The sequence below is a fragment of the Sturnira hondurensis genome, unplaced genomic scaffold, assembly GCF_014824575.4.
Source record: "Sturnira hondurensis isolate 20B ecotype Veracruz unplaced genomic scaffold, ASM1482457v3 Scaffold0002840, whole genome shotgun sequence".
Lineage (NCBI taxonomy): Eukaryota > Metazoa > Chordata > Mammalia > Chiroptera > Phyllostomidae > Sturnira > Sturnira hondurensis.
This window is the reverse complement of record NW_028075471.1, coordinates 16894700-16920186: the sequence shown is the minus strand read 5'-3', so window position 1 is coordinate 16920186 and position 25487 is coordinate 16894700. Positions and strand designations below refer to the sequence as shown.

Below are 25487 nucleotides of genomic sequence, written 5' to 3'. Positions count from 1 at the left end.
CTCAGCATGGAACTGATACTTATGTCTGCATGCATGCTTTGTGCAGTGGCTATGCAAGCCAAGAACGAAGAGGGCTAGAGTCTCATTGAAGGGACTGTGGGACCCAATCCAGCATGGCTGGTGAGCAGGGCACTATACAGAGTGGAGACTTAAGTCAAATCTCCATTAAGAGAGCAGAAGTCTGGGGACTGGATGGCCAGGAGCTGAACACCTGAGATTTGCTGCATCCAGGCAGGTCCCCTCACAGACAGGTAAGCCCAACCCCCACCTGTGGGATTACAGGCTCTGCTGTCAATGAGGACAGGCTCAGGAGCCCCCTGCTGGGGACATATCTGCAGGGGAAAGCTCTGAAAGAGCCCTTTCTACCAGACACTATGAGCTACACTCTTCCCTGGACCCTGATCCACTGAAACCAGCAGAGCAGAGAGATTAGAGAAAGTCACAACAAGGGATATTCACAGCCAGCATTGGCACCTAGACAGAGCTGCTGTCTACAAAAATCAGAAAAGAGCTGCCCCTTTTATACAGGTTGGCCCCTCATAGGAAATGGACAGCTAATTCAGCAGAAACCATACATAATTGGAAGGAAGATGGGACAGACCACGGCTATTGTAAGAGGGTAGGGAAACTCTCCCACCATCTTCCCTTAAGACTGAAGAGTGCCCCCAGAGGGTGACCCAGGGTTCCCACTTTCCCCATCACACCAGAGGACCCCTTCAATGCAGGCAGAGAAGGTATTGACAGTCATCTTGGGTCATTAAGAAACCACTCCTGGGCCCTGGGCTGATGGAAAGCTGGCAGGGCAGAACAATGGGGACCAGTCAAATCTGAAGCAGGAGCCACAGACTGTGGATCATTTATAGTCTCGGACAGGCTGCCTAGGGTAGACTAGGCCACCATCTGACATTACCAGGCACAGATCCAGAAAGAGAAGACAGTGGTAAACATTGGGTCCTACTGAGATGAATTATACTTTGCTCTTCTTTATTTGTGTTATTTCCTTTCCTGCATTCATTTCTTTTTCTTCAGTTCATGCCTATTACTTCATTAGTTTTTGTATTTTAGTTTATTTCAAATCTCATATTTTGATCTTCCCTTCACTTACTCCATTTTACCTTGTTCCATCCTCTTATTTCTCTTTTAAAATTTATTTATTTCTCTTTTTATGACTTGTTTCTATTCCATACTCTATTTGTCCCTGCTATACCTCTCAAAACCATTTTTTTGTCATCAGTCATCTCACATTCTTTTTCCCATTCATAAAATACCCTTATTCTCTCTCCATCTTTATCAACTTTGCTGGTTGGTTTGTTGATATGGTTGTTGTTGTGGCTTTTCTTCAATTTTATTTCTATCTTCACTATTTTTGTACTTCTAATCTCAAATTTTAATGCTTCCCTCTCCTATGCCATTTTTTGCATGTCTCCTGCCCTGTCATTTTTTGTTGTTTTAAATTTTGATTTTTCATGGTCTTAGCCTGGTTTTCATTCTTTACTCTTAAAATTCTTTCTCCACCTATCCTCTCAAAATCACTTTTATTTCTTCTAGACATCTCATAAGCCTTTCTTTTTTTTCCTTCTTATTCCCATTCTACCTGTATAAATTTTTGATGACTTGTTGTTGATATTGTTGTGGTGGATCTTTTTTCTCCAATTTGCTTCCTATTTTTACACTATATATTTTTAAATTTTTGTTTAAACCTAATGTAATACTCTTCCCTTTTTTACCCCATTCTACCTTCTTCCCCCTTTTTTTTTGTTTATGATGTAAATTTTCTTTTCTTTCTTTCTTTGCCTTGGTTCTGTTCCTTACTCTTATTATTTCAAAATAGTTTTTCTTTCATTTAGTCATCTCAGATTCGCTTTTTCTTTCTTATAATATTCTCAACCTTCTAACACCTTTATTAATATTTGCTCATTTTCTGTTGATAATGGGGCTATGGGTGGGAGTTATATTTGCAGGGAGTTATTTGTTTCCTAGGTTGTTTAGTTTTGATCTGGAATACCTGTACAACACCATAGAAGATGTGGTGGACAGTATGACTCTCAGTCAGTCAGGACAAGGGAGGAATCCACCAAGAATGGCCCAACAACAACCAAAACACAATTATATCCAAAGAGCCCACATAAATGGCATAAAGGGCATCCCAAGGGCATCCAGCCCAGGAGATCAAGGAGCTTGCACCACTGAGGCCCACAGACCTCCTACCACAGAAGGTCAACCATGAGGGCAAGGAGTCCAAGCAGTCAATTTAATATGCAAAGACAAAAAAGAAAAGTCACCTAAAGTAGGGAAACATTACAACTGATCACAGAAATACAAAAAATTGTAAAAAATTACTATGAACAACTATATGCCAAAAATTTGAAAACCTGGGTGAAATGGACAAATTTCTAGAAAAACATAATCTTCTAAACTGAATCAAGAAGAAGCAGAAAGCCTGTGAAGACCTATAACAGCTGATGAAATTGAAGCATTAATCAAAAACCCCTGGCATATGAAAGCCCTGGAGTGGGCAGTTCCACAGGAGAATTTTACAACACATTTAAGGAATACCTAACCCCTAAACTTCTGAAACTATTCCAAAAAAAAACAAAGAAGAGGCAAAACTCCTAAACTCTTTTTATAAAGCAGGAGCATCCCAATCCCCAAAACAGATAAAGACAAAACAAAGAAAGAAAAGCACATGCCAATATCACTAATGAACATAGAAACTAAAATCCTCAACAAAACATTAGCAAACTGCATCCAGAAATACATTAAGAAGATCATACACCATGATCAAGTGAAATTCATAACAGTTTTGCAAGGATGCTATAATATTCACAATCAATAAACATAATATATAACATAAACAAAAGGAAAGACAAAAATCACATTGGGGTGCATAGTATCAAGATGTGGAAAAAACATTGATAAGGTACAGCATCCATTTATGCTAAAAACACTCAGCAAAGTGGGAGTAGAGAGAGCATTCCTCAACATGATAAAAGCCATATATGAGAAAACTACAGCCAGCATTATACTCAATGTACAAAAACTAAAAGCTTTCCCACTAAGATGAGGAACAACACCAGGATGTCCACTTTCGCCACCTCTATTCAACATATTATTGGAAGTCTTAGCCACAGAAATCAGACAATCTGCAATCAGGAAGCAGAACTGTCATTGTTTGTAGATGACCTGATAGCATAAAGAGAAAATCATATAGACACCACCAAAAAAACCACTTGACACAATAAGTGAATTAGGCAAAACAGCAGGACACAAGGTCAGTATTCAGAAATCACAGGTACTTTTCTACACCAAGAAAGAAATATCAGAAGCAGGAATCAGAAAAAAGTCCCATTTGATATAGCAAAAAGAAAAATAAAGTACCTAGGAATAAACCTAACCAAGGAGGTAAAAGACCTATACTTAGAAAACTACGCAACACTGAAGAAAGAAATTAGTGAAAACACAAACAAAAGAAAGGATGTACCATTTTCATAGGTTGGAAGAATTAACATCAGCAAAATGGCCATATTACCCCACGCAATTTATAGATTCAATGAAATCCCTATTAAAATACCAATGACATTTCACAGATGTGGAAAAAACATTTCAAAAATGTTATAAATGGTTTATATTCCTGGCCATTTATAACATTCAAAAATGTTATTTATGGTTTATATAAAACCATAAATGGCCAGGAATATCTGCAGCAATTTTGAGAAAGAAGAACAAAGTAAGAGGGATCACAATATCTGTTGTCAAAGTATAAGGCTAGAATAATCAAAACATTCTGGCACTGGTGTATAGACCCATAGACCAATGGAACAGAATAGAAAGCCCAGAATTAAACCCAGTTCTCTATGGTCAATTAATATTCAACAAAGGGGGGAGGAGGTAAAATGGAGTAAAAATAGTCTCTTCAACAAATAGTGTTGAGAGAACTAGACAGCTACATGCAAAAAAAAATGAAACTCAACCACCAACTTATACCATACACAAAAATAAGCTAAGATAGATAAAACACTTAAATATAAGTTGTGACACCATAAAGTCTTAAAGGAGATCATAGGAAGGAAAATTTCATGTTCTACAGAACACTATCTTCACCAATACACCCCCTGGAACAAGGAAAATAAATAAAAGAATAAACAAATGAGACTTCATCAAAATAAAAAGCTTCTGCACAGCTAAAGAAAACAGCAAAATGAGAAGGGAACCACACATATGGGAAAATATATTTGCAAATGATACTTCGGACAAGGGTTTGATCTCCAACATATATAAAGAATTCACAGGACTTCATTGCAGAAAGGCAAACAACCTAATTAATAAGTAGAAAAGAACCTGAACAGACACTTCTCCACGGAAGACATACAGAGGGCACAGGGACCTATGAAAGGATGCTCAGCATCACTAGCCATCAGAGACATGCAAATTAAACTCACAATAAATACCATTTCACAACAGTGAGAATGGCCATCATATCCAAATCAAGAAACAACAAGTGCTGGTGAGATTGTGGAGAAAAGGGAACCCTAGTGCACCGGTGGCGGGAATTCAGACTGGTGCAGCCACTGTGGAAAACAGTACAGAATTTCTTCAGAGAACTAAAAATGGAACTGTATTTTTTAAATTTAATTCTTGTTCAAGTACAGTTTTCTGTCTTTTACCCCCGTCCCAGCCCACCCACTCCCTCCCATTTCCACCCCCCTAGTTATTGTTCATTTGTCTTTTATTCTTGTTTATGTAAACCCTTCCCCTTTTCCCCTAAAATTTCCTCCCCTCTCCCCACTGGACACTTTTCAGTTTGTTATCTATTTCAGTTATCTTTGGTTATATTTTGCTTGTTTGATTGTTTTGTTGTTTAGGTTCCTGTTAAAAGTGAGATGATGTGCTATTTGTCTTTCACCATATACCTAATTTTTCTGAGCATAATGCTTTCCAGTTCTATCCATGCTGTTGCAAAGGGTTAGGAGTGCCTTCTTTCTTTCTGCTGCATACATTTATTCCATTGTATAAATGTACCATAGTTTTTGGATCCATTCATTTACTGATGGGCACCTAGATTGCTTCCAGCACTTGGCTATTGTAAATTGTGCTTCTAGGAACATTGTGGTGCATAGGTTCTTTTGGATTGGTGTTTCAGGGTTCTTAGGGTATAATCCTAGCAGTGGGATTGCCACTGCTAGGTCAAAAGGCAAATCCATTTTTAGTTTTGTGAGAAAATTCCATACTGTTTTTCACAGTGGCTGCACTAGTCTACATTCCCACCAACAGTGCACTAGGGGGTCCCTTTCCTTCATAACCTGTCCAGCACTTGTTGTTTGTTGCTTTGTTTATGATGGCCATTCTGATTGGTGTAGAGTGATATCTCATTGTGGTTTTAATTTGCATCTCTCTGATATGATAGCTAGCCATATTGAGCATCTTTTCATGTGTCTCTGGATCCTCTGTATGTCCTCCTTAGAGAAGTGTCTATTCAAGTCCTTTGCCCATTTTTTTAATTGGGTTGCTTGTCTTCTTAGAATGGAGTTGTGTAAATTCTTTATATATTTTGGAGATTAAATCATTGTCTGAGGTATCATTGGCCAATATGTTTCCCCATATGGTTGGTTCTCTTTTTATTTTAATACTGTTTTCTTTAGCCATGCAGAAGCTTTTTATTTTTATGAGATCCCATTTGTTTTTTCTTTACTTTATGCCCCTTGCTCTAGGGGACATATCAGTAAAAATGTTGCTTCATGAAATATCTGAGATTTTCCTGGCTATGATCTCCTCTAGGACTTTAATGGTGTTACAGCTTGTATTTAAGTATTTTATCCACCTTGAATGTATTTTGGTGTATGGTGTAAGTTGGTGCTCGAGTTTAATTCTTTTGCATGTAGCTGTCCAGTTCTTCCAACACCATTTGTTGAAGAGGCTATCTTTACTCCATTTTATGTTGCTGCCCCTTTTGTCAAATATTAATTGACGATAGAGACTTGGGTTTATTTCTGGGCTCTCTATTCTGTTCCACTGGTCCATGTATCTGTTTTTATGCCAGTGCCAGGCTGTTTTGATTACAGTGGCCTTGTAATACAGTTTGGTATCAGGTATTATGATCCCTCCCACTTTGCTCTTCTTTCTCAAAATTGCAGCAGCTATTCAGGGTCGTTTATGGTTCCAAAAAAGTTTTCAAAGTGTTTGTTCTATGTCTGTGAAATATGCCATTGGTACTTTAGTAGATATTGCATTGAATCTGTAAATTGCTTTAGGTAGTGTGGACATTCTGATGATGTTAATTCTTCCGATCCATGAACATGTTATATGTTTCCTTTTGTTTGTATTTTCCTTGATTTCTTTCTTCAGTATTTTGTAGTTTTCTGTAGTTTTCTTTACAGATATTTTACTTCTTTGGTTAGGTTTATTCCTAGGTATTTTATTTTTCTTTTTGCTATATGGAATGAGATTTTTTTCTTGATTTCTGCTTTTGCTGTTTCATTGTTGGTATACAAAAATGCCTTTGATTTCTGAATATTGACGTTGTATCGCACTATTTTGCCCAATTCATTTTTTTATGTAAAGCAGTTTTGGGGTGGAGTCTAGAGGATTTTCTATGTACACTATCATGTCATCTGCAAACAATGACAGTTTTGTTTCCTCCTTTTTGATTGGATGCCTTTTATTTTCTTTTCCTGTCTGATGGCTGTGGCTAGAACTTCCAATAATATATTAAATGGAATTGATGAAAGAAGACATCCTTGTCTTGTTCCTGACCTTAGTGGGAAAGCTTTTCGCTTTTGTCCATTGAGTATGATGTTGGCTGTAGGTCTCTCATATATGGCCTTTATTATGTTGAGGAATGTTCCCTGTAACCCACTTAGCTGAGTGTTTTTATCATAAATGGGTGCTGTACCTTATCAAATGCTTTTTCTGCTTCTATTGATATGATCATATGTTTTTTGTCTTTGCTTTTGTTTATGTGGTGTATTACATTTACTGATTTATGAATGTTGAACTATACTTGCATCCCTGGGATGAATCCCATTTGGTCATGGTGTATGACCTTTTTAATGTATTGTTGGATGAGGTTTGCCAATATTTTATTGCGGATTTTAGTGTCTATGTTCATCAGCCATATTGGCCTGAAGTTTTCTTCCTCCTTTGTGTCTTTATCTGGTTTTCGGATTAGGATGATGATGGCTTCATAAAAAGAGTTTTGGAATCTTCCATCATTTTGAATTTTTCAAAATAGTCTGTGAAAGATAGGATTTAGCCCTTCCTTAAATGTTTTGTAGAATTCACCTGTGAAACCATTTGGTCCAGGGCTTTTGTGTGTTGTGAGTTTTTTTATTAATGCTTCAATTTCATCTGCTGTTTTTGGTCTGTTCAGCTTTCTGCTTCCTTTCCATTCAGTTTTGGAAGATTATATTTTTCTAGATATTTATCCATTTCACTTAGGTTTTCAAGTTTCTTGCCATGAAGTTCTTCATAGTAATTTCTTGCAACCCTTTGTATTTCTGTGGTGGCAGTTGTAATCTCTCCTCTTTCATTCCTGATTGTGTTTATTTGGAAAACCTCTCTTTTTCTCTTGATTAGCCTACTTAAAGGCTTGTCAATTTTGTTTATCTTTTTAAAGAACAAGCTCCTGGATTAATTAATCCTTAGAATTGTGCCTTTCCCCTCTATGTCATTTAATTCTCCTCTGGTCTTGATTATTTCCTTCCTTCTACTTGCTCTGGGCTGCCTTTGTTGTTGTTCCCCAAGTTCTTGTAGGCATAGGGTTAGGTTGTTTGTTTGAAATGTTTCTATCTTTTTAAGGTAGGCCTGTATTACTATGAACTTCCCTCTCAGGACTGCCTTTGCTGTGTCCCATAAATTTGAGTTGGTCTGAGTTTATTTTCATTTGTTTCCAGAAACTTTTTGATTTCTTCTCTAATTTCATTCTTGACACATTCATTGTTTAATAGCATGCTATTCAATCTCTATGATTTTGAATGTTTGGGGTTTTTTTCCCTTGAGGTTGGTTTCTATTTTCAGTCCTTTGTGCTCGGAGAAAATGCTTGGCATGATTTCAATATTCTTGAATTTGTTGAGGCTTGTTTTGTGTTCTATCATGTGGTCTATCTTTGAAAAAGTTCCATGTGTATTTGAAAAGAATGTGTATTTAGCTTGTTTGGGATGAAGGGCTCTCTCTCTCTCTATATATATATATCAGTTAAGTCCATTTCATCTATGTTCAATGCCACAATAACTTTGTTGATAATTTGTTTGGAAGATCTGTCCACTTTTGACAGTGGGGTGTTAAAATTTTCTACTATAATTGTGTTGCTGTCAATATATTTCTTGAAATCCTCCAAGATTTTCCTATGTATTTGGGTGCTCATATATTGAATGTATATATATTTACAATGTTTATGTCTTCTTGGTGGATTCTTCCCTTGAGTATTATAAAGTGACTTTCTGGGTTTCTTTTTACAGCCCTTTTTTTTTTGAAGTTTATTTTGTCTGATATGAGTATTGGTACCATGGCTTTTTTTCCCCCCTGTCAATTTGCTTGGAAAATTTGTTTCCAGCCCTTCACTTTTAGTCTGTGTAGGCCTTTTGTTCTGAGGTGGGTCTCTTGTAGGCAGCATATGTGTGGGTTATGCTTTCTTATTTGTTCAGCTATTCTATGTCTTTTAATTGGAGCTTTTAATCCATTTATGTTTAAGGTTATTATTGATAGGCACTTATTCATTGTCATTTTTGTACCTGTGTTCCTCTCTCTCTCTCTCTTTTCCTTCCTTTCATTAGAGCAGCCCCTTTAGCATGTCTTGGAGAGCTGGTTTGGTGGAGGTGTATTCTTTTAGACTTCTTTTGTCTGGAAAGCTCTTTATTTGTCCTTCTGTCTAAATTGAGAGCGTTACTGGGTAAAGTAGCCTTGGTCAAAGGCCTCTGGTTCTCACTACTTGGAATATTTCTTGCAATTCTCTTCTGACTTGTGGCATTTCTGTTGAGAAGTCAGTTGCTAACCTTATTGGGGCTCCCTCATATGTTACTTCCTGTTTCTCTCCTGCTGCCTTTAAGATTCTCTCTTTGTCTTAGAATTTTGCCATTTTAATGATGATGTGTCTTGAGGTGGGCCTCTTTGGGTTCCTCTTGATTGGAATTCTCTCTGTTTCCTGGATTTGTGTGACTTTTTGTCTCATCAAATTAGGGAAGTTTTCCATCATTACTTTTTCAAATAGGTTTTCTACCCTTTGCTCTTTTTCTTCTCCTTCTGCTATCCCTTTTATATGGATATTATTATGTTTCAGATTGTCTTCTGTTTTTCTAATCCCTCATCACTTTCTGAGCCTCTTTTCCTGTTCTTGCTCTTTCTAGATGTTTTTTTCTACTTTGTCCTCCAACTTGCTGATCCAATCTTCTGCTTCACCTATCCTGCTTTTGATTTCTTCTACTGTGTTCCTCAGTTCCAATATTGTATTCTTTATTTCCTCTTGGCCCTTATTGATAGTTTCTATTTCCTGTTTCATGTTAATATAGTTTGCAGTGAGTTCATTGTAGTTTCCCTGTAGTTTCTGGTAATTTGCTGTGAGCTCATGGAGCTTCCTGATAACTATTTATTTGAACTCAGTATCTGATAGTTGAGTTGCCTGTATTTCCTTTAGGATTTTTTTTCTGAGGCTCCCTCCTTTCCTTTCATTTGTGGATTGTTTCTTTGTCTTCCTTTTTTTTTTTCTGAGACTCTTCTTGTCGGCCTCAGCTTCTTAAATTGATCCATACTGAATCCCTGGATTTATGGTGTAAACTACTGTGGTAGAATACTTGTGAGATTCAGTGGTGTCTTCTCCTTCAGGTATCCTGGTGTTCACTACTTCCACCTACTCTTTTTTGTGGTCAGTTGCTGGGGTAAGGCAAAATGGTTTAAGCCTACAAGAGAGTATTCTATGCTATTTATAGTAGCAGCTGGTAAAAAGAGATAGGAGATCCTTTGTTTATGTACAGTGTTAATTGTGATATACCACCCAACTAGCCACTTTTTAGAAAGGATGGAAAGAAGATAAGACTCTTGTTGGGGAGGGAAGGTTTGTGAGTTGGATCTAGAAAGCAGAGAACATGTGGGAGGTCAGATTCCGAGGTAAGGTGAAAATAAAGGATACTAAATAGGTGTAGTGTGTGAGAGAATAGAGTTAACCACTACAGTAATAGAGTTCAGGAAACTGTGAAGTGGGCTAAGATCTGGGAGGGGTGTTGTGTAGTATTTACAATAGTATGGAACAGCTATTATTTATAATAATATTAGAGCAACAATCATATATCAGAATCTATGAGATCTAGATACCAAGAATAGGGAGTACCGGACCTTCAGCAGTGTGCTAATGGAACACAGGTGAAGTGAAGGACAGTAAATTAGCAATACACTATGAATGAGAGAACAGGGGAATCCTGTCAAATGATACAATATAACCAGCCAAGCAAAGAAGACTAAACAGAAAGAGGAATACAAAAATATTATTCAAATAAAAGATGTAAGAATAATGAAAAATAATAATACAAATATGCAATGTCTTGCAGGTTCTCTGTAACAGCAAAGTGAAATTTGTCTCACTGTCTCAGCTTTGCGATGCCCCCTCTTTGGGTCCAACTCTGGTCTTTTCACAGTTCCAGGTTTTTTGGTTTCATTTGTGGGTATTTTTTTTAAAAGCAGACTAAGGAAGGGAAAATGGATAAATTTGGAAAGAAAGGAAGAAGGAATAAAAGAAGAAAGAAGGAAAGAGAAGCAAAAGTAATTGAGAGATAAAAATAATAAAAAATAAAAAATACTTACAAAATCAAACAAACAAACAAGAAACAAAACCAAAACAAAACATAAAAACTCTTGCTGGTTTCAAACTGGCCAAACCAGTTTTTCTGTTCTTGCTGGCTACAGCAGGCTGAGGGGTGGGTTTACAGTCTTGGGCTAAGAATCTCCTGAGGCACATGCACGTGCTCAGTCCAGGTTCACCAATGCAGGCTCCAGGCCTCCTGAGTTGCACATGCCCCCTCTGGGTCCACAGGTGTCATCCCGGGTGTTCCACAAAGTTCTCTTTTCCCTGGTTGTAGGCGCACATGCCCAGCCATGCCATCTCCAGTCACACAGGCTCAGGCACACAGTCTTCCCAGAGCTATGTGTGGGTGCTCACAGCCACTGTATGTTTGCCACTTAGTCCTCACTCCCCTCTCTGCAACTTCAAGCAACCAAGTCTTTCCTAGTGCTGCTAAAGCCCTGCTTGGCCAGGGAGGGAGTGCCAACCCAGCTCTCTCCCAAGAGCCCTGTGGCTGGCCCAGCAGGTTCTGGGCCTGAGGCTGCAGCCTCCCTGGTCCCCGTGCTGATCCCTGGGCCCTTATTGTTCTGAAGCAATCTCCTTACCATCTGTTTTTTCAGTGTCCACTATAATTTTTGATCTCCTATTTTCATATACGCTGTGGTACTGTTGGCTTTCTACTTTGTTCCTCTGTAGATTGGCCAGGTTTTCCTCCTGCATGTAGCTCCCTCTTACCTAGCTGCTATATTCTCTAGAATGAAAAGTCAGAACTGCCTTTTGACACAGCAATTACACTGCTGGGATTATACCCTAAAAGCCCTGACACATCAATCCAAACAAACCTATGCACCCCAATGTTCATAGCAGCACAATTTACAATAGTCAATCAATGCAAGCAACCCTACTGTCCATCAGTAAATGAGTGGATCAAAAATTGTGGTACTGCCCTGGCTGGTGTAGCTCAGTGGATTGAAAATGGCTGTGAACCAAAAGGTCGCTAGTTCAATTCCCAGTCAGGGCACATGCCTGGATTGCAGGCCAGGTCCCCAGTGGAGGCACATGAGAGGCAACCACACATTGATGTTTCTCTCCCTTTCTTTCTCCTGCCCTTCCCCTCTCTCTAAAAATAAATAAAATATTTTTTAAAATTGTGCTACATTTACACAACGGAATACTATGCAGCATAAAGAAAGCAGGAGCTCCTACCCTTCACAACAGCATGGATGGATCTGGAGAGCATTATGCTAAGTGAAATACACCAAGCAGTGAAAGACAAATACCATGTGATCTCACCTATAAGTGGAACCTAATCAATAAAACAAACAGGCAAGCAAAATATAGCCAAGGATATTGAAATAAAGAACAAACTGACAGTAACCAGAGGGGAGGTGTGTGGTAGTAACGAGGGAAAAAAATGGGGAGGATGGTCACGCAACATGTATAAAGAATGCATGGACAAAGGCAAAGGGTGGGAAGTAGAGATGGCTAGGTTGTGGGAGACTTGTGTGTGTGTGTGGGGGGGCAGTAAATGGTGACAGCTGTTGTTGAACAATAATAATAATAAAAAAAGATGACCCAGAGTATGGAAGAACATATTCACAGATACATCTATAAGGACTTAATAGTCATAATTTATAAAGAACTTACAAAACTCAACACCAAAAAATAGTCTAATTAAAAAATGGGCAAAAGACCTGAACAGACACTTCCCCAAAAAGGATATACAGATAGCCAATAGACATATGAAAAGATGCTCAATGTCACTAATCATCAGAGAATTGCAAATTAAAACCTCAATGAAATATCATCTCACATGTGTCATAATGGCTATCATCAATAAATCAACAAACAGCAAATGCTGTTAAGGAGATGGAAAAAGGGGAATCCTTTTGTGCCATTGTTGGAAATACAGACTGGTGCTAGCACTGTGGAAAGCAGTATGGAGATACATCAAAAATTATAAATGAATAAATCAATCTTCCTTTTGGCCCAGCTATCTGACTTCTGGAAATATATACAAAGGGAACTAAAAAACTAATTTGAAAAAAAACATAAGCACCTTTATGTTCATTGTAGCTTTATTTACAATCGTGAAGATGTGGAAGCCAACCAAGTGTCCATCAATAGATAAATGAATGAAACAACTATGGGACATTTACACAATAGAATACTACTTAACTGTAACAAAGTCAAAAATTGTACCCTTTGTGACAATATGGATGGACCTAGAGAACATTATGCTAAGTGAAATAAGCCAGTCAGAGAAGACAAATACTGTATGACTTCACACATATGTGGAATCTAATGAACAAACTGAACTAACAAGGAAAATGGGGCACACTCATAGATAGAGAGCAGGATGACAGCTGGGGGTGGGGAGGTTAGAGGGTTAGGGATGGAGCAAAAAAGGAAAAAGGACTCATGGATGTGGACAACAATGTGGTAGTTGCTGGGAGGAGGAGAGTATAAAAGCACTAAATGGTAATGGAAAAAATACAATAAAGATTATATCAAAAAAGAGAGAGAGAATTCCAAGAACTACAACCACTGCCTCACTCCACTCAGAGAACAGTAGGAGGAGGACCTCAGGCTCTCACTTTCTCCCACTATCCCGTTTTCTATCATTGGTCCACAGTGGTATACTTTACCTGTTATTATTCATTCATTCATACTAATATGGGAGAAACCAATTAGTTTAATATCATACTGTGGTTAGGGAAAATAAATTAGGGTGCTGTGACCATTTCAACAAGAATGTGATTTAGAGAGAAGTTATTTTGAGCTAAAGACACAAAGGGTTAGAAATAGGTACTTTGAGTTGTGAGCAGAGAGTATGCAACAGAGACCAAAGGCAGAACATGTGCAGAACCCCTGAGTTAGATGCATCCCAGAAACTAAAATTTAGCCTGTGGGCTGGGGTACAGTGAATAAGGAGGAAAGTAGGGTGGCAGATTGAGAAACAGGTAGAAACCTGATCATCCAGGGCTTGCAGGTTATGGTGAGGATTTGGGACTTTAGAGAAAGAATGAATTATTCTAATTTGTAACTAAACATCCCATTGTAGCTGATGAATTTGAGGTGGGTTCATGTGAAAGTAGTGCCCTTGATAGGAGGCTATTGCTGTTGATGTGATGATGACTGGTGGTGGCTAGACTGAGGATGTGGATAGAAGCTTATGGATCTCAAAGAGGAATTTGAGAGAATCAGCAAGACACAGCAAAGAATAGGATGGGAGAGTATGACAAGGAAGAGGAAAATGACAAGAATGAGTCCCAGGGTTCTTTAAGTTTTTCTGCCTGTTCAGGTGTACCAGAGAAAACTGGAGGAGTGACAAGTTTGTGAAAAGGTGGAGAGGGAGATCCTTGAGACAATTTAGGCTTGGTAAGTGTGAGATGTTTTGAAGAAACTGCATAGAGATGTGAAATGGGCCTTTGACAGCACAGAAATCTCCTTTGGATTGGCTGAGAGAAGTGGTGGCAATCATGGGCTACGACTTTGAATACCATGATTGCTAAACATTAAAGCCCCAGTGAAGATGGCAGGCAAAGAAAATACATCTCTTTGGGAGAAAAGGAAGTCCAACTCTGTTTTCAAACAGTTGGAAAATTTCCCCTGAACTGTTCGTGTTACTTTTGCACACACAAAAGTATACAAAACAGTTTAGCCTGATCATATAGAATAATTTCATATGCCTTTTAGGAAGAGTATGGAACACACTTGGAAGTTGGGAAAAATCTGTTTGGGGGCAAGAGGCTCTGCCTTTTATAATCAAATAAAAAGTACTGACTTAGAAAACATGGGCTCTATTCTCAAGGGCAAAATAGAAGGATGGGAGGAAACAAATGCCAATTTAACCAAAGGATTAGTCAAAAACTTTGTTTTCTTCAGCATCTGCCAACTTGCAGAGACACTGGCAATTGGAATTTAACTGAAAGGTTATATGCCCTCAGGAAATTATAAGGCTATTTCACAATTTTTCACCTTGTGTTAGGAAACACTAGCTTCTACCCTGACAAGTCACCCTGCAACTAGCCCGACTTACCTCCAAACTAAACTTTGAACATCTCCTCTACAAAGGACAAGATCTAGTGGGATCATTTTTATATGGCCACGCCCTGAGTAAGTCTCTTGAGCCTCCAGCCTAAGGGATCATGGAGCATTTGCTAGGAATATTTTCTACTAAGAATATCTTCTTTGCCGTGGGCTGCTGTACCAGCAGTCTTAGCATTGGTGTAACTATATTTTTTAAATTGTATTTCATTTTAATTGTTCAAGTACAGTTTTCCGTCTTTGACTCCCATCCCAGCTCACCCCCCTAACGCTCCCTACCTCCCTCCCATTTCCACCCCCCTTAGTTTTTATCCATGTGTCCTCTATACTTGTTCCGGTAAACCTTTCCTCTTTTCGCCTGAAATTCCCTCCCCTCTCCCCTCTGGTCACTGTCAGCCTGTTCTCTGTAGAGGCATTGGCGTAATTTGATCAGGTTTTATACCCCAGACCTTTCACCATCAACTCACCCTGTTCAGAAATGCATACACAAAATAGAGTTTATGTACTGTACTAATTTATTCCTGAATTTTTGTGGGTAGTTTTCAGTGAATTATGAGATATGGGTGAGTTGGCCACATGCTAGAAACTGGCTCCAAGTGAATAAAAATACACCCAGTCTGCCAGAGATGAGAATGTACTCCTCATCTCTGGAATAGGCTACCTGCACTATAAATATTGGGTAATGGCCACAGCACCTGCAATAATATATGGCAATTAAAGTAGTCATAAAAGTTATGTTGTGGTTCTTTACTGTGTTTTATTGGGAAGAAATGAGGAGGGAGGGTCAGAGGAGGGGGGCAGAGAGGGAAGGAAGATTTCTGTTTACCCACACGCAGGACTCACTTTAGCTGTTTATGTAGCTATGTAGTGTTTTTTTTTAAAGAAATTAAAATAGCTTTCTTTAAAACATTTATTCCTTTTAAGAGAAAGTTTTCATGTGTTTATTTCTTTCTTAAAGATTAACAAGTATATGAACACAAAATATAAAGTTTCCTGGAAAATTTGTTAAAACTAAATGAGTGGAAATTTAACAATACTTAGCACACTCTAGCAGATGACACAGAGACTCAGACAGCAAAGTCTCTCCAGCAGGCTCAGTCAACTCAAGTCTGAAAAACAAAAGTTATTAACATTCTTATTGGGAAAAATAAATCTTTATGAAAGTCTAACTTTAGTTGATTGATAAGCCCATCGGGAGTGGGACATTTCCCTCCAATTTATGCTAGAATGTTACTTTTAACCATCAACCATTTTCAGACTATTGATTTTAATTAACTAGATATGTCATGCTAACATGTAAGTAGGTTTTACAAAATCCTCATGCGTTTTGGAGATGTTTTTAACAAAAAGGAAAGAAAACTTATAATTTTAACAAGAGAACTGCTACTTCTTCTAACTAAGTCCCTTTATGAAAACAAAAATATAATAATCTACAACACATCACAGCTGTTTGGCTAGAATTACCAATTACCTTCAAGTCCTTAGAGATACTTCTCGATTTTAAAAGTCTGCATAGTAAATTTTAAACCCATTTTCTTAAAGAGGATTGATAAAATTTATACCCTGCAAGAATATAATGACATATTCTTCTAACATGAATATAAAACCAAGGCTTTATATAACTGGAGGAACAAGAACACATGATTAAAATAAAATACAAAAATAACCTAGAATTAGTTAAAAATTGCTGATACTAGGTTTTGAAATGTGCTGTTTGCTTGTGTTTTAACATGGGTGTGGCACATTTATGAAAATCAACATCAAACAAATAAGAAAGCCTTGTGATGAGAATCCAGAAATTTGTATGTTTCTTTGTCCCTAATTCTAATTGCTCCTGAATGCTCTGTGCACTGGGGATTTTGTGGCAACTGTGCACCTGCTATTTTATAGACAGTTGCAAGGTTTCAGGTTGTGTGGCTTCCCAGCACCTCTGCAGGCCAAGTAAATAGAGGAGTTTACAAAAGTGGCAGCACTTTAAATAACCTGATTATGCAGAATCATTAGGGAACGCTCAGTAAGTTAATAGAATCATTACTTAAGTAGAGTGAGTACTGCATGGGGGTGGGAGAGTGTGAGAGAATATGGTATACATTGCACCTAATGTGGACAAATAAGTGGAGTTAAAGTTATCAAGTATGCCACTGCACATGCCTGCCCTTTGTAGATGTCCCCATATGTTCCACTATTAATTTTATTTCCTTTTCTTTAAACAGAGGAGTGTGCCTCCCTTATTCTTGCCTGTCTGTTTTGCCAGTTTTGGGATTGTCTCCTGATGCTCCCTGATACGTGTGAAATGGTATGTACCAATTTGTGCTGCCCATCTCACAGGTACCACCACACCTCGGATGAAAGCCACTCTCGAAATGACTGCAACTGTAGCTGTGACATGGACTGCAGCCTCTTTGAATCTTGCCATGAGACCGGCGAGTGTCTGGAGCTGGCCATGGAAATTTCAGAAATCTGTTACCGCTAGCAATGATGTTTCCATCATGTGGGAGAGCCTGTGGCTGCCCAGGAAAATCCTATTACAAGAAGACTGATTTCTCTGTGCTTGAATGGAAGGACTGTGCACATTTCTTGAATGCTGTGGACCATTTTATTCTCTACCTATTTGGAAAAACTAGTATTGTCAACTCAATGATCTTATTCCAAATTTTACAACCGCATGGCTAATTGAAAAAAAGGTCTTAATCACAACTGTTGAACAAATCTTAAATACTTCTTAAGTGCCATAGGTTACAAGATGTTTCCTAACTATACAACAGCATGCTAAACCACTCTGTGTTATTGTACTCACTGGCTTGCAGCATCAATTCAACTTCATTCACAGATTCAGGACAAATTAGTGAATTCTTTACAATTGGCATATATTAGCTTGTTTTTCTAATGGACTCATGCATAAACATTATGCATTATTGCTTATTATTAATAATGTATTGTATAACATCATTTTGTAATTAAAAATTTATTTAGACAGTCTCTTAAAATTCACTTATATGTACAGTTTAGGTAGGAAAGGGAATTAAATAAATTAGAAGCCATGTTCCTATAATTACAACAGATGTCTTTAAGACATCTCTAGTGACTTTTGAATATGATGTACTTTGGTAGAGTGCTGTAATTCTAGACTATATTACTATATGTCTATGACTATGCCATGATAGGTTATGCATATTCTTAATTTGTTGTAGAATTGCTCTTCTTTATCTACCAAGCATAAATGGGAATTATATGCAAGTTTAAAGAAAATGACCTAATCAATTCTTCATTTTTCTTATTTCTGTTTGTCAGGTACAATAAGCCACAAGATATTAAGCCAGAATTAAGTTCATTTTACTATCATGTGTATAGGCAATCCAAAGAAATACATGTACAGGTACTTATTCAGCAGCGAGTTTTCTAATACAGCATGTGCTTTAGAAACCATATTTTTTTCTTCTCCTGATGATTAAAGTAATAATTATGTTGAACACTTCCTCATACATATAAATGTTTTTTAAATATCTGGGATAAATTAGAAAGTAATTTTCAACTCAACCAAATTAAAACAAATAATTTTGGGGAAAAACACATATAGGTTGACGTTATGTTGGACTCTTCTCACTTTCTGTAGGCAAGACATTACTTATTAATGTGTGCTTATATATTCCCATGGAGATACTGCAATATACTCATTGTGTGTAAAAATTATATAATATATCAATAACCAAAGAACACAAAAGTGAAGATTTAAGGGAACTTTTTGCAAATCTAGGCAAACAGCAAAAACTTCAAAGTGCCTGCTTTTGTTTGACTTAGTTAATTTCAAATAAAACAACATGTATTTAATTTCTGTGGTAAACTAACACATTTTCCTACTTTGCACTAAATTCCTCCAAACATTGAAAACTATTAATCTTTAAAAATTATTTTTAGTCTGCCTGTAAAAAGTATTTAACTGTTCCTGCCTTGCTTCTGACAGCACAGTGCAATGATGGTTCCTGCTGGCTTCAGTCCTATTGGACTGTGACATCTTCACAAATCACAAAGCATGGTCTGCCCTGCACTCCTTATGAAACACCAGCCTCTGCTTTTCAGAAGCTCTAAAATAATTCTATACTCTATGCATAGAACTTGCAGATCATTTGTGGGGAGGACCATATTCTTAGAACAGGAAGGGAACCTAAGGCTCTTCTTATCTAATAGTCTCATGTTTCATAAGATAAAATAGATATCTCAAGAACATGGTCTTATCCAAGACCATGCAGTAAGTAAATGGCAGTGTCAGGAACTCTAACTAGTGGTCTAGTTTTCTAACTACACTGCACCACTCCACAAGTCTCTACTTTTCAGCCCAGCTGGTATACAGTGGTACAACTATTTCAATTGTTCAAATATTAAAATACCACTGGACTTGCTCATAAATAGTTACTTCCTTGAGCCTCCTTAGTGCTTCCCTCATACCCTCAGCAATCCTAGCCCCTCTGCAAACTCCTACCCACATCCCAATGGTCCAGTCACTAAAAGAAGAACAACTGGACCTGCAGAAGGCCTTTGCAATCCTATCTCAATAGCATGGTCTTTGGAGTCATTGCTCAGGTCATGGCATATTGTTGTTAAATATTTTGATCATCATCTTCTTATTCGTTCTAGCCTACATACCCTCAAATTGTACAAAGATTATGCATTTCAAATGTGAATGGGATGCTTATTATCTAGAGACATAAAAATTGCCAAGTCTTATTTTATTTATAATGTGGTCAGAATACTACAGGTCCTTCTGCAGCCTCTCTTTCCAATCTGTTAACTTGTTCTCCACTTTCAGAATTCACTGTGCTATAACAAAAAAAGGTTGGTTGTACAAAATGTGAAATTTCTTTTCTTTATAACCAATAATAAAACATCATCCTTTTTGCAAACATGAATGGCTCTTTCAATTAAATTCTTACACAACAAAAGGTACATGGCTGAGAAAATGCAGTTGCAGAGGTGAGGCAGATAAAAAAGGAATGTGGTTATTGATTAAATACAAATATCGGAATCGGAGAAGGATCAGAATTTTTCTGCGATAATGAAGACCTGTGATTACAAATAAAGATGTTATTCTTTAAGGTGGGTTTCTTAGGGAAAGAATGTTCTTAGTTAAAGAAGAACACTGAATAAGAGAGATTTGAGGAGATATAAACTTCATAGAGAATTGAGACAGAGATTTTTTTCCCCACAGCAATATAACCAGATAGTTACATTGTCTTTGCTTTGCTCAATGGATTTTTATAAAACCATTGCTCCTCTAAAAGCCTACCTAATATAGAAAGCAATGAAGAAACTAGTTACATTTAACTTGCTAATAAAACTTTCCTACCACATAAGCTGATAAGCCTACAAAATTAATTATCAATGCTGAACAATCAAAGTTAATATAGCAAAAGCCACTTTAGTTTTCTCCAAGGCAGTATGAAAACATATTTAGACAGAGATAGCTTACAAATAGGAAATATCACATAAAGGCATACCAGCATTTTTTCCAGGATATATGTGTAAGTGGAAATGTTTGAAGAACAGAATTTATTATCCATTGCCTCCAAGTTTCTCCTTCTACAAAATGGGGCAAAAAATAATATGTATACTTTGGTAAGGTAGTTTGACTATAAGGTTTTTGCCCATTAAATGCTAAATTCACCCAGGCTGCGCAAACTAATGACCTCTGATAAAATGCAAGGTTCTTTGAATAAAATATCTCAATTAAACCTAAAGAGTTATCATATGTAGCCTTATGTGAGCTGTACAGAAAGGTAAAGTGAACAGAGAATGACTTTCTAGTGACTGTAATGCATATGGCATTAAAATTGTATTATTGGGCTCCTCTACATAAGTCCGGGCAGCTCCTAACATTACAGGGAAGCAGTCTAGAGTGTGAAGAGTAGGTAAGAGTGCAGGCAGGGCAGGACCAACTTGCATCATTTTTTGGATAAAAGGCCACATTCTGATTTACCATCTTGACAGGCTTCATAATCCTGCTTGTGCCACTATCTCTAAACCAGTGGTTCTCAATTAGAGGTGATTTTTGCCTCCCCCAGGGGACAATTTGCAATGTCCAGAAACATATTTGGTTGTTACAGTGGAGGCAGGGCAGGTGCTCATGGCATTTAGTGAGTAGAGACAAGAATGTAACTAAATATCCTACAACATACAGCACAACCTCCCATGACAATGAAGCACCCAGCCCCAAATGTCAAAAATGCCAAGGTCGCAAATCCAGTTATATCAGTTTCAGTAAATCATCATGAAACTGACCTGACAAAACTAATGGCAATAGGATTGCCAGATAAAATACACAATGCCCAGTTAACTTTGAATTTTGAATATACAGTAAATGATATATTAGTATAATCATGGCCCAAATATTACATGTGAAATTATTATATTATAAAATGATTCTTTACCTATATGAAATCCAAATTTAGCTGGGTGTCCTATATTTCTATTTGTTAAATTTAGTGGCTCTAATTTAGAAGACTCCACATTTTGAGAAGGAATCTAAAGAAGTGATCATTTTCGGTTCCCTCTCTGGATGCAAAAGAGAAAGAGCTAGTTACCTCTTGGGTCAGGACCAGGATGTTCATTAGGCCACATTTAACAATGTGGAACAGCAGAGTGTGGCTATCAGCTCCAAAGCAGGATACTTACATTTTCTCTTCCATCCCCGGCTTACACAGGGCTCTCTTGGACTTAGCTGGCCATGTCTCATTTTCTCTGCTTCGCATCTCCACTGGCAACTGAAGAAGCACCTCACACATGGTTTATCTTGATTCAAGGGATAGGAAACAGAAGTTCTCATGTAAGCCTTGAAATCTATACCACCTTCTCTGAATCAGTCTAAGTCAGAAGGATCCATCCAGAGAGGTGCCTCCAGCATCTCTCTTACACATGGCACGAGCCAACTCCTAACCAGCATTCCATGAGAGGGTCTAAGAGCATGAATTGTTTTTAATCAGTCAACAACACAATAAAAAAATACATCCTCATATGTAGACCTTTTATCTTAAAAGCTGTGCAGAAACCAAGGTCACAGTAACCTCTTTAATGATTTATTATTCCTCAAATATACAAAACTTAGAGTGAATTTACAAAGCCCCAACTTATTTTGCATATACAGAGCTCTCACTAAGTTCAGTACTCTCCAATACCCTCTTTGTTTCCACTTTTATCACTTTCTGATTATGAGTCTTCTTTTAATATCAAGTTCCTATAAATTAAAAAAATAAATATGGATATTGAACAAGATTTTTCCAGTAGCTAAGCTACTCACCATTTGTAATTCATACTCTTCAGAAAGTTTCATTAACGTTTCAAGTCACTGTCATACTGCTTTGCAACAGAGGTGCAGCTAACTGCAATGGGGCGGGATGGTCAGAAGGTAGGATGGAGCCAATGCCTGTGCTCTGCTGCCATTACAAACAACTGCTAGTGTAGGCATGGCAGTACACTACTGAGTTCTGGGATGAGTTTGAGGAACGACTCCGAGAGGTGAGATGAAGATGGGGTTCTAATCTAATGTTGAAGGTCTTCAACGGGCCCACAAACCTTATGAAGTTATCTTTCACCTCACTTTTTTATGATTATCCTTCTTAACATCAATTCATAGTTTTGATCTACTAGTAACATTTTTATAATAACATAATCACAATGTAGTATACAATTGTGATTGAATACTACAATGGCAAGAATAAAAGTGTGTAGCACCCAAAATCATCCTGCCTGCTACCATTGGTACTTGTACAATAGGAAACAATAGGTTAAATGAAAGCAAGAATGAGAACGATGAAGTGGCCTGTTAGTAGGTTATTGCCCAATTCCGAGTAAGACCTAGTAGAAGCATGGACAGAAAAGGCGGTTGTGAAATAAGTGGTTATTGGGGAAAAGAAGAGGCAAAAGTAATGTCTAGAAAGGGCCTTGAATGCTAGTTAGCAATTTATTTAGGAGCAGATGAAAAACCTCTGAAGAATGGCAGGCTACTGCATGATTAAAGTGGCATGGGAATAAAACTGACGGGGTAGCAGCGTACAGGACAAATTAAAGCAGGGAGAGACTAGAGACTGACAAAAGAGCAGTGGCAATAAGGCATGGCCTGTCGAAGGCTCAAAATAGGATGGTGACAGGGAAAACTGAAGGAAAGAGATGGATGGAAAAGAAATTAGAAACAGACCATTAGTCTTTTCTCAAACTCTTCTTATTTTAAGATTCAAATATTCCCTACTGTCTATCACATATATGAGTCATGAAGCCATTATTTTCATTAGGGAAGAAACGGGTTGGGGAGAGGGGAGTTTTATTCCAAGTGGAAACTCAAGGTATATTTTTAGCTACATTAAGCCAGCCTTCTGCTGCTTTGCACACTGATGTAATTCCAACATAAAACATAATCTATAATATTCCAGGGGAACAAATCCAATTCTTAGCCATATAAATTTTCATATAAGTCCATCACAATTCATTCCCCAAACATCTCATTCTCTTTGAAACCTGGAGCTGTAGCAAGTGATCAAAAAGAGTAGTTTAAAATTGCTCTGGAATTTCCAGAGATGCTAAATCTATCCTGTCCACAGAGCAAGACCAATCCTCCAAACTTTAAATCAGAGGTAAAGAATTTTATGATTTAAAATACATACATTTCTCAAAGTTTTATCATAGTGTATTAAAGTCAAATGTGAGTTATTACTTAACCAAATCTGGAGCTGATGTCTCCCCTTGATTACCCTAGGTAGGTGAAAATAAATATCTTCCAAACAACATTTTTTTCTACCTTTTTATCTGTCTCTTGCTATTTACAACAGAGTGAAAAATAATAGCCAAGGAGTGAGTTTTCAGGGTTGGACAAAATGTAAATCCCATCTGCTATAGCCTAAATTGTATTCCAGGCCCCTGGCAAGTTCTGCTGTTTGGAGAAGGATAATGGAAACTGATTTCTCAATAGCTGTATTGGTCCTGTAGGAATAATCAGTGAAGATTCATCTGATGAACTTCCCACACATTTGCATTGGCTTAGAACCGAGTGTATATATTACTGGTCTTGCCTGAAGTTTATTTGTCTCTGCCCTATCTAGGGCTTTCCATGTAAGGGAGACAACAATGTGACAAACACAGAGGATGATCTGTGAAACTTTAGAGTGAGTATAAATTTTACAACAAATACCATTTATATAGAAGTACCTGTCAATCCCTCTGGTTTTATCTGTTATAAACATAGGAATTATTAGTGATTCAAGATTCCTTCTAGAAGTCGAGGAAGGTGAGAGATTGGAAGGCATCCTTTGGTTTAAAGCTATCTTAGAAGGCTTACATTTCTTTTGGGGTAAGGGCAGAATATTACTGAGCCACTCAGAATTAGAGGAGCATCCCAAAGGGTCACAGTCCCAAGCACCCTCCCTTCTGGTCTGTGGGATATTTGGGCTATTAGGAAACTCATGCTCTATTATAACACAAGCACATCCCATGAAAAAGCTTTCTGTTCGCCATGTTATAGTAGATAAGAAGGTTGATGTCTAAAGACAGACATGAGTTCAAATCCTGATTCCATTATTTACTAGCTAAATGCACTGAGTTTATAACTAAATTTCTCGGCTTTAGTTTCCTCATCATTAAAATGTGGTTTATAGCACTACCCTATTGTGAGGAATAAAAGAGATAATTTAGCAAAGCCTTTAGTATAAATTTAGTATATACAGTACACTTATTTTTTTAATATTTATTTATTTGTTTTTAGAGGGGAAGGGAAGGAGAGAGGAAGAGAAACATCAATGTATGGTTGCTTCTCGTGCATCCCCTGCTGGGAACTGGCTCCTGCCGGGAAATGGCCTGCAACCCAGGCATGTGCCCTGACTGGGAATCGAACCGCGATCCTCTGGTTCGCAGGCCCGCGCTCAATCCACTGAGCTACACCAGCCAGGGCTATACAGTACACTTATTAAATTGTAGCTATAATTAATTTATTCCCACAAACATGAGGGATAGCTCTGCTTTATTTCTGCAATGCCCCACATACCTATTTTTGAAACTTATCTATCTACATACCTGCCTTTTCATTGTCCCTCATTACTATTCCAAAAAATGAGGATCTCTAATTCCCATATCTATTATTTTCATAGACAATTTTTATTTATTTATAAATTATTTTATTGATATCAACATTTTATTTACAATAAATGTAGTGAAAAAAGATTATGTTTTCAATGTTTTACAATGACACTTTTTAAATAAATCAAGTATTTGGGGATATTTTAAAGATTATATTATTTGAGTTGTCCCAATTTTTTCCCTTTCCCCTCTCCACCCAGCACCCCCACTCCCTTAGGCAATCCTCATCTTTGTTCATGTCCCTGGGTCATGCATGTAAGTTCTTTAGCTACTCCATTTCTTATACTGTACTTTACATCCCCATGGCTATTCAATAAACTACCTATTTGTACTTCTTAATATCATCAGCTCTTCAACCATTCCTCCACAGCCACCTCCCATTTAGCAATTATCTGTATCCATGATTTCATCTCTGTTCTTCTTTTCTTAGTTTCACTTTCAGTTTCAATTGTTGATAGATATGTATATTTTGCCATTTTACTGTTCATAGTTTTGATCTCCTTTTTCTTAAAGACTATACCATTTCATATGATAATGGTTTGGTGATAATGAACTTCTTTA

General features: G+C 37.5%; 1 protein-coding gene across 1 annotated transcript in view; it reads left to right on the top strand.

Annotated features, from left to right (window-relative positions):
• Positions 1 to 17286, top strand: part of MDFIC2 (MyoD family inhibitor domain containing 2) — a 159455-nt gene extending 142169 nt beyond the window's left edge. The window contains exon 3 of the mRNA XM_037041306.1: positions 17027 to 17286. Within this exon, the coding sequence (XP_036897201.1) occupies positions 17027 to 17286 (260 nt within the window). The remainder of the gene's footprint in view (positions 1 to 17026) is intronic.
• The last annotated feature ends 8201 nt before the right edge of the window (positions 17287 to 25487 follow it).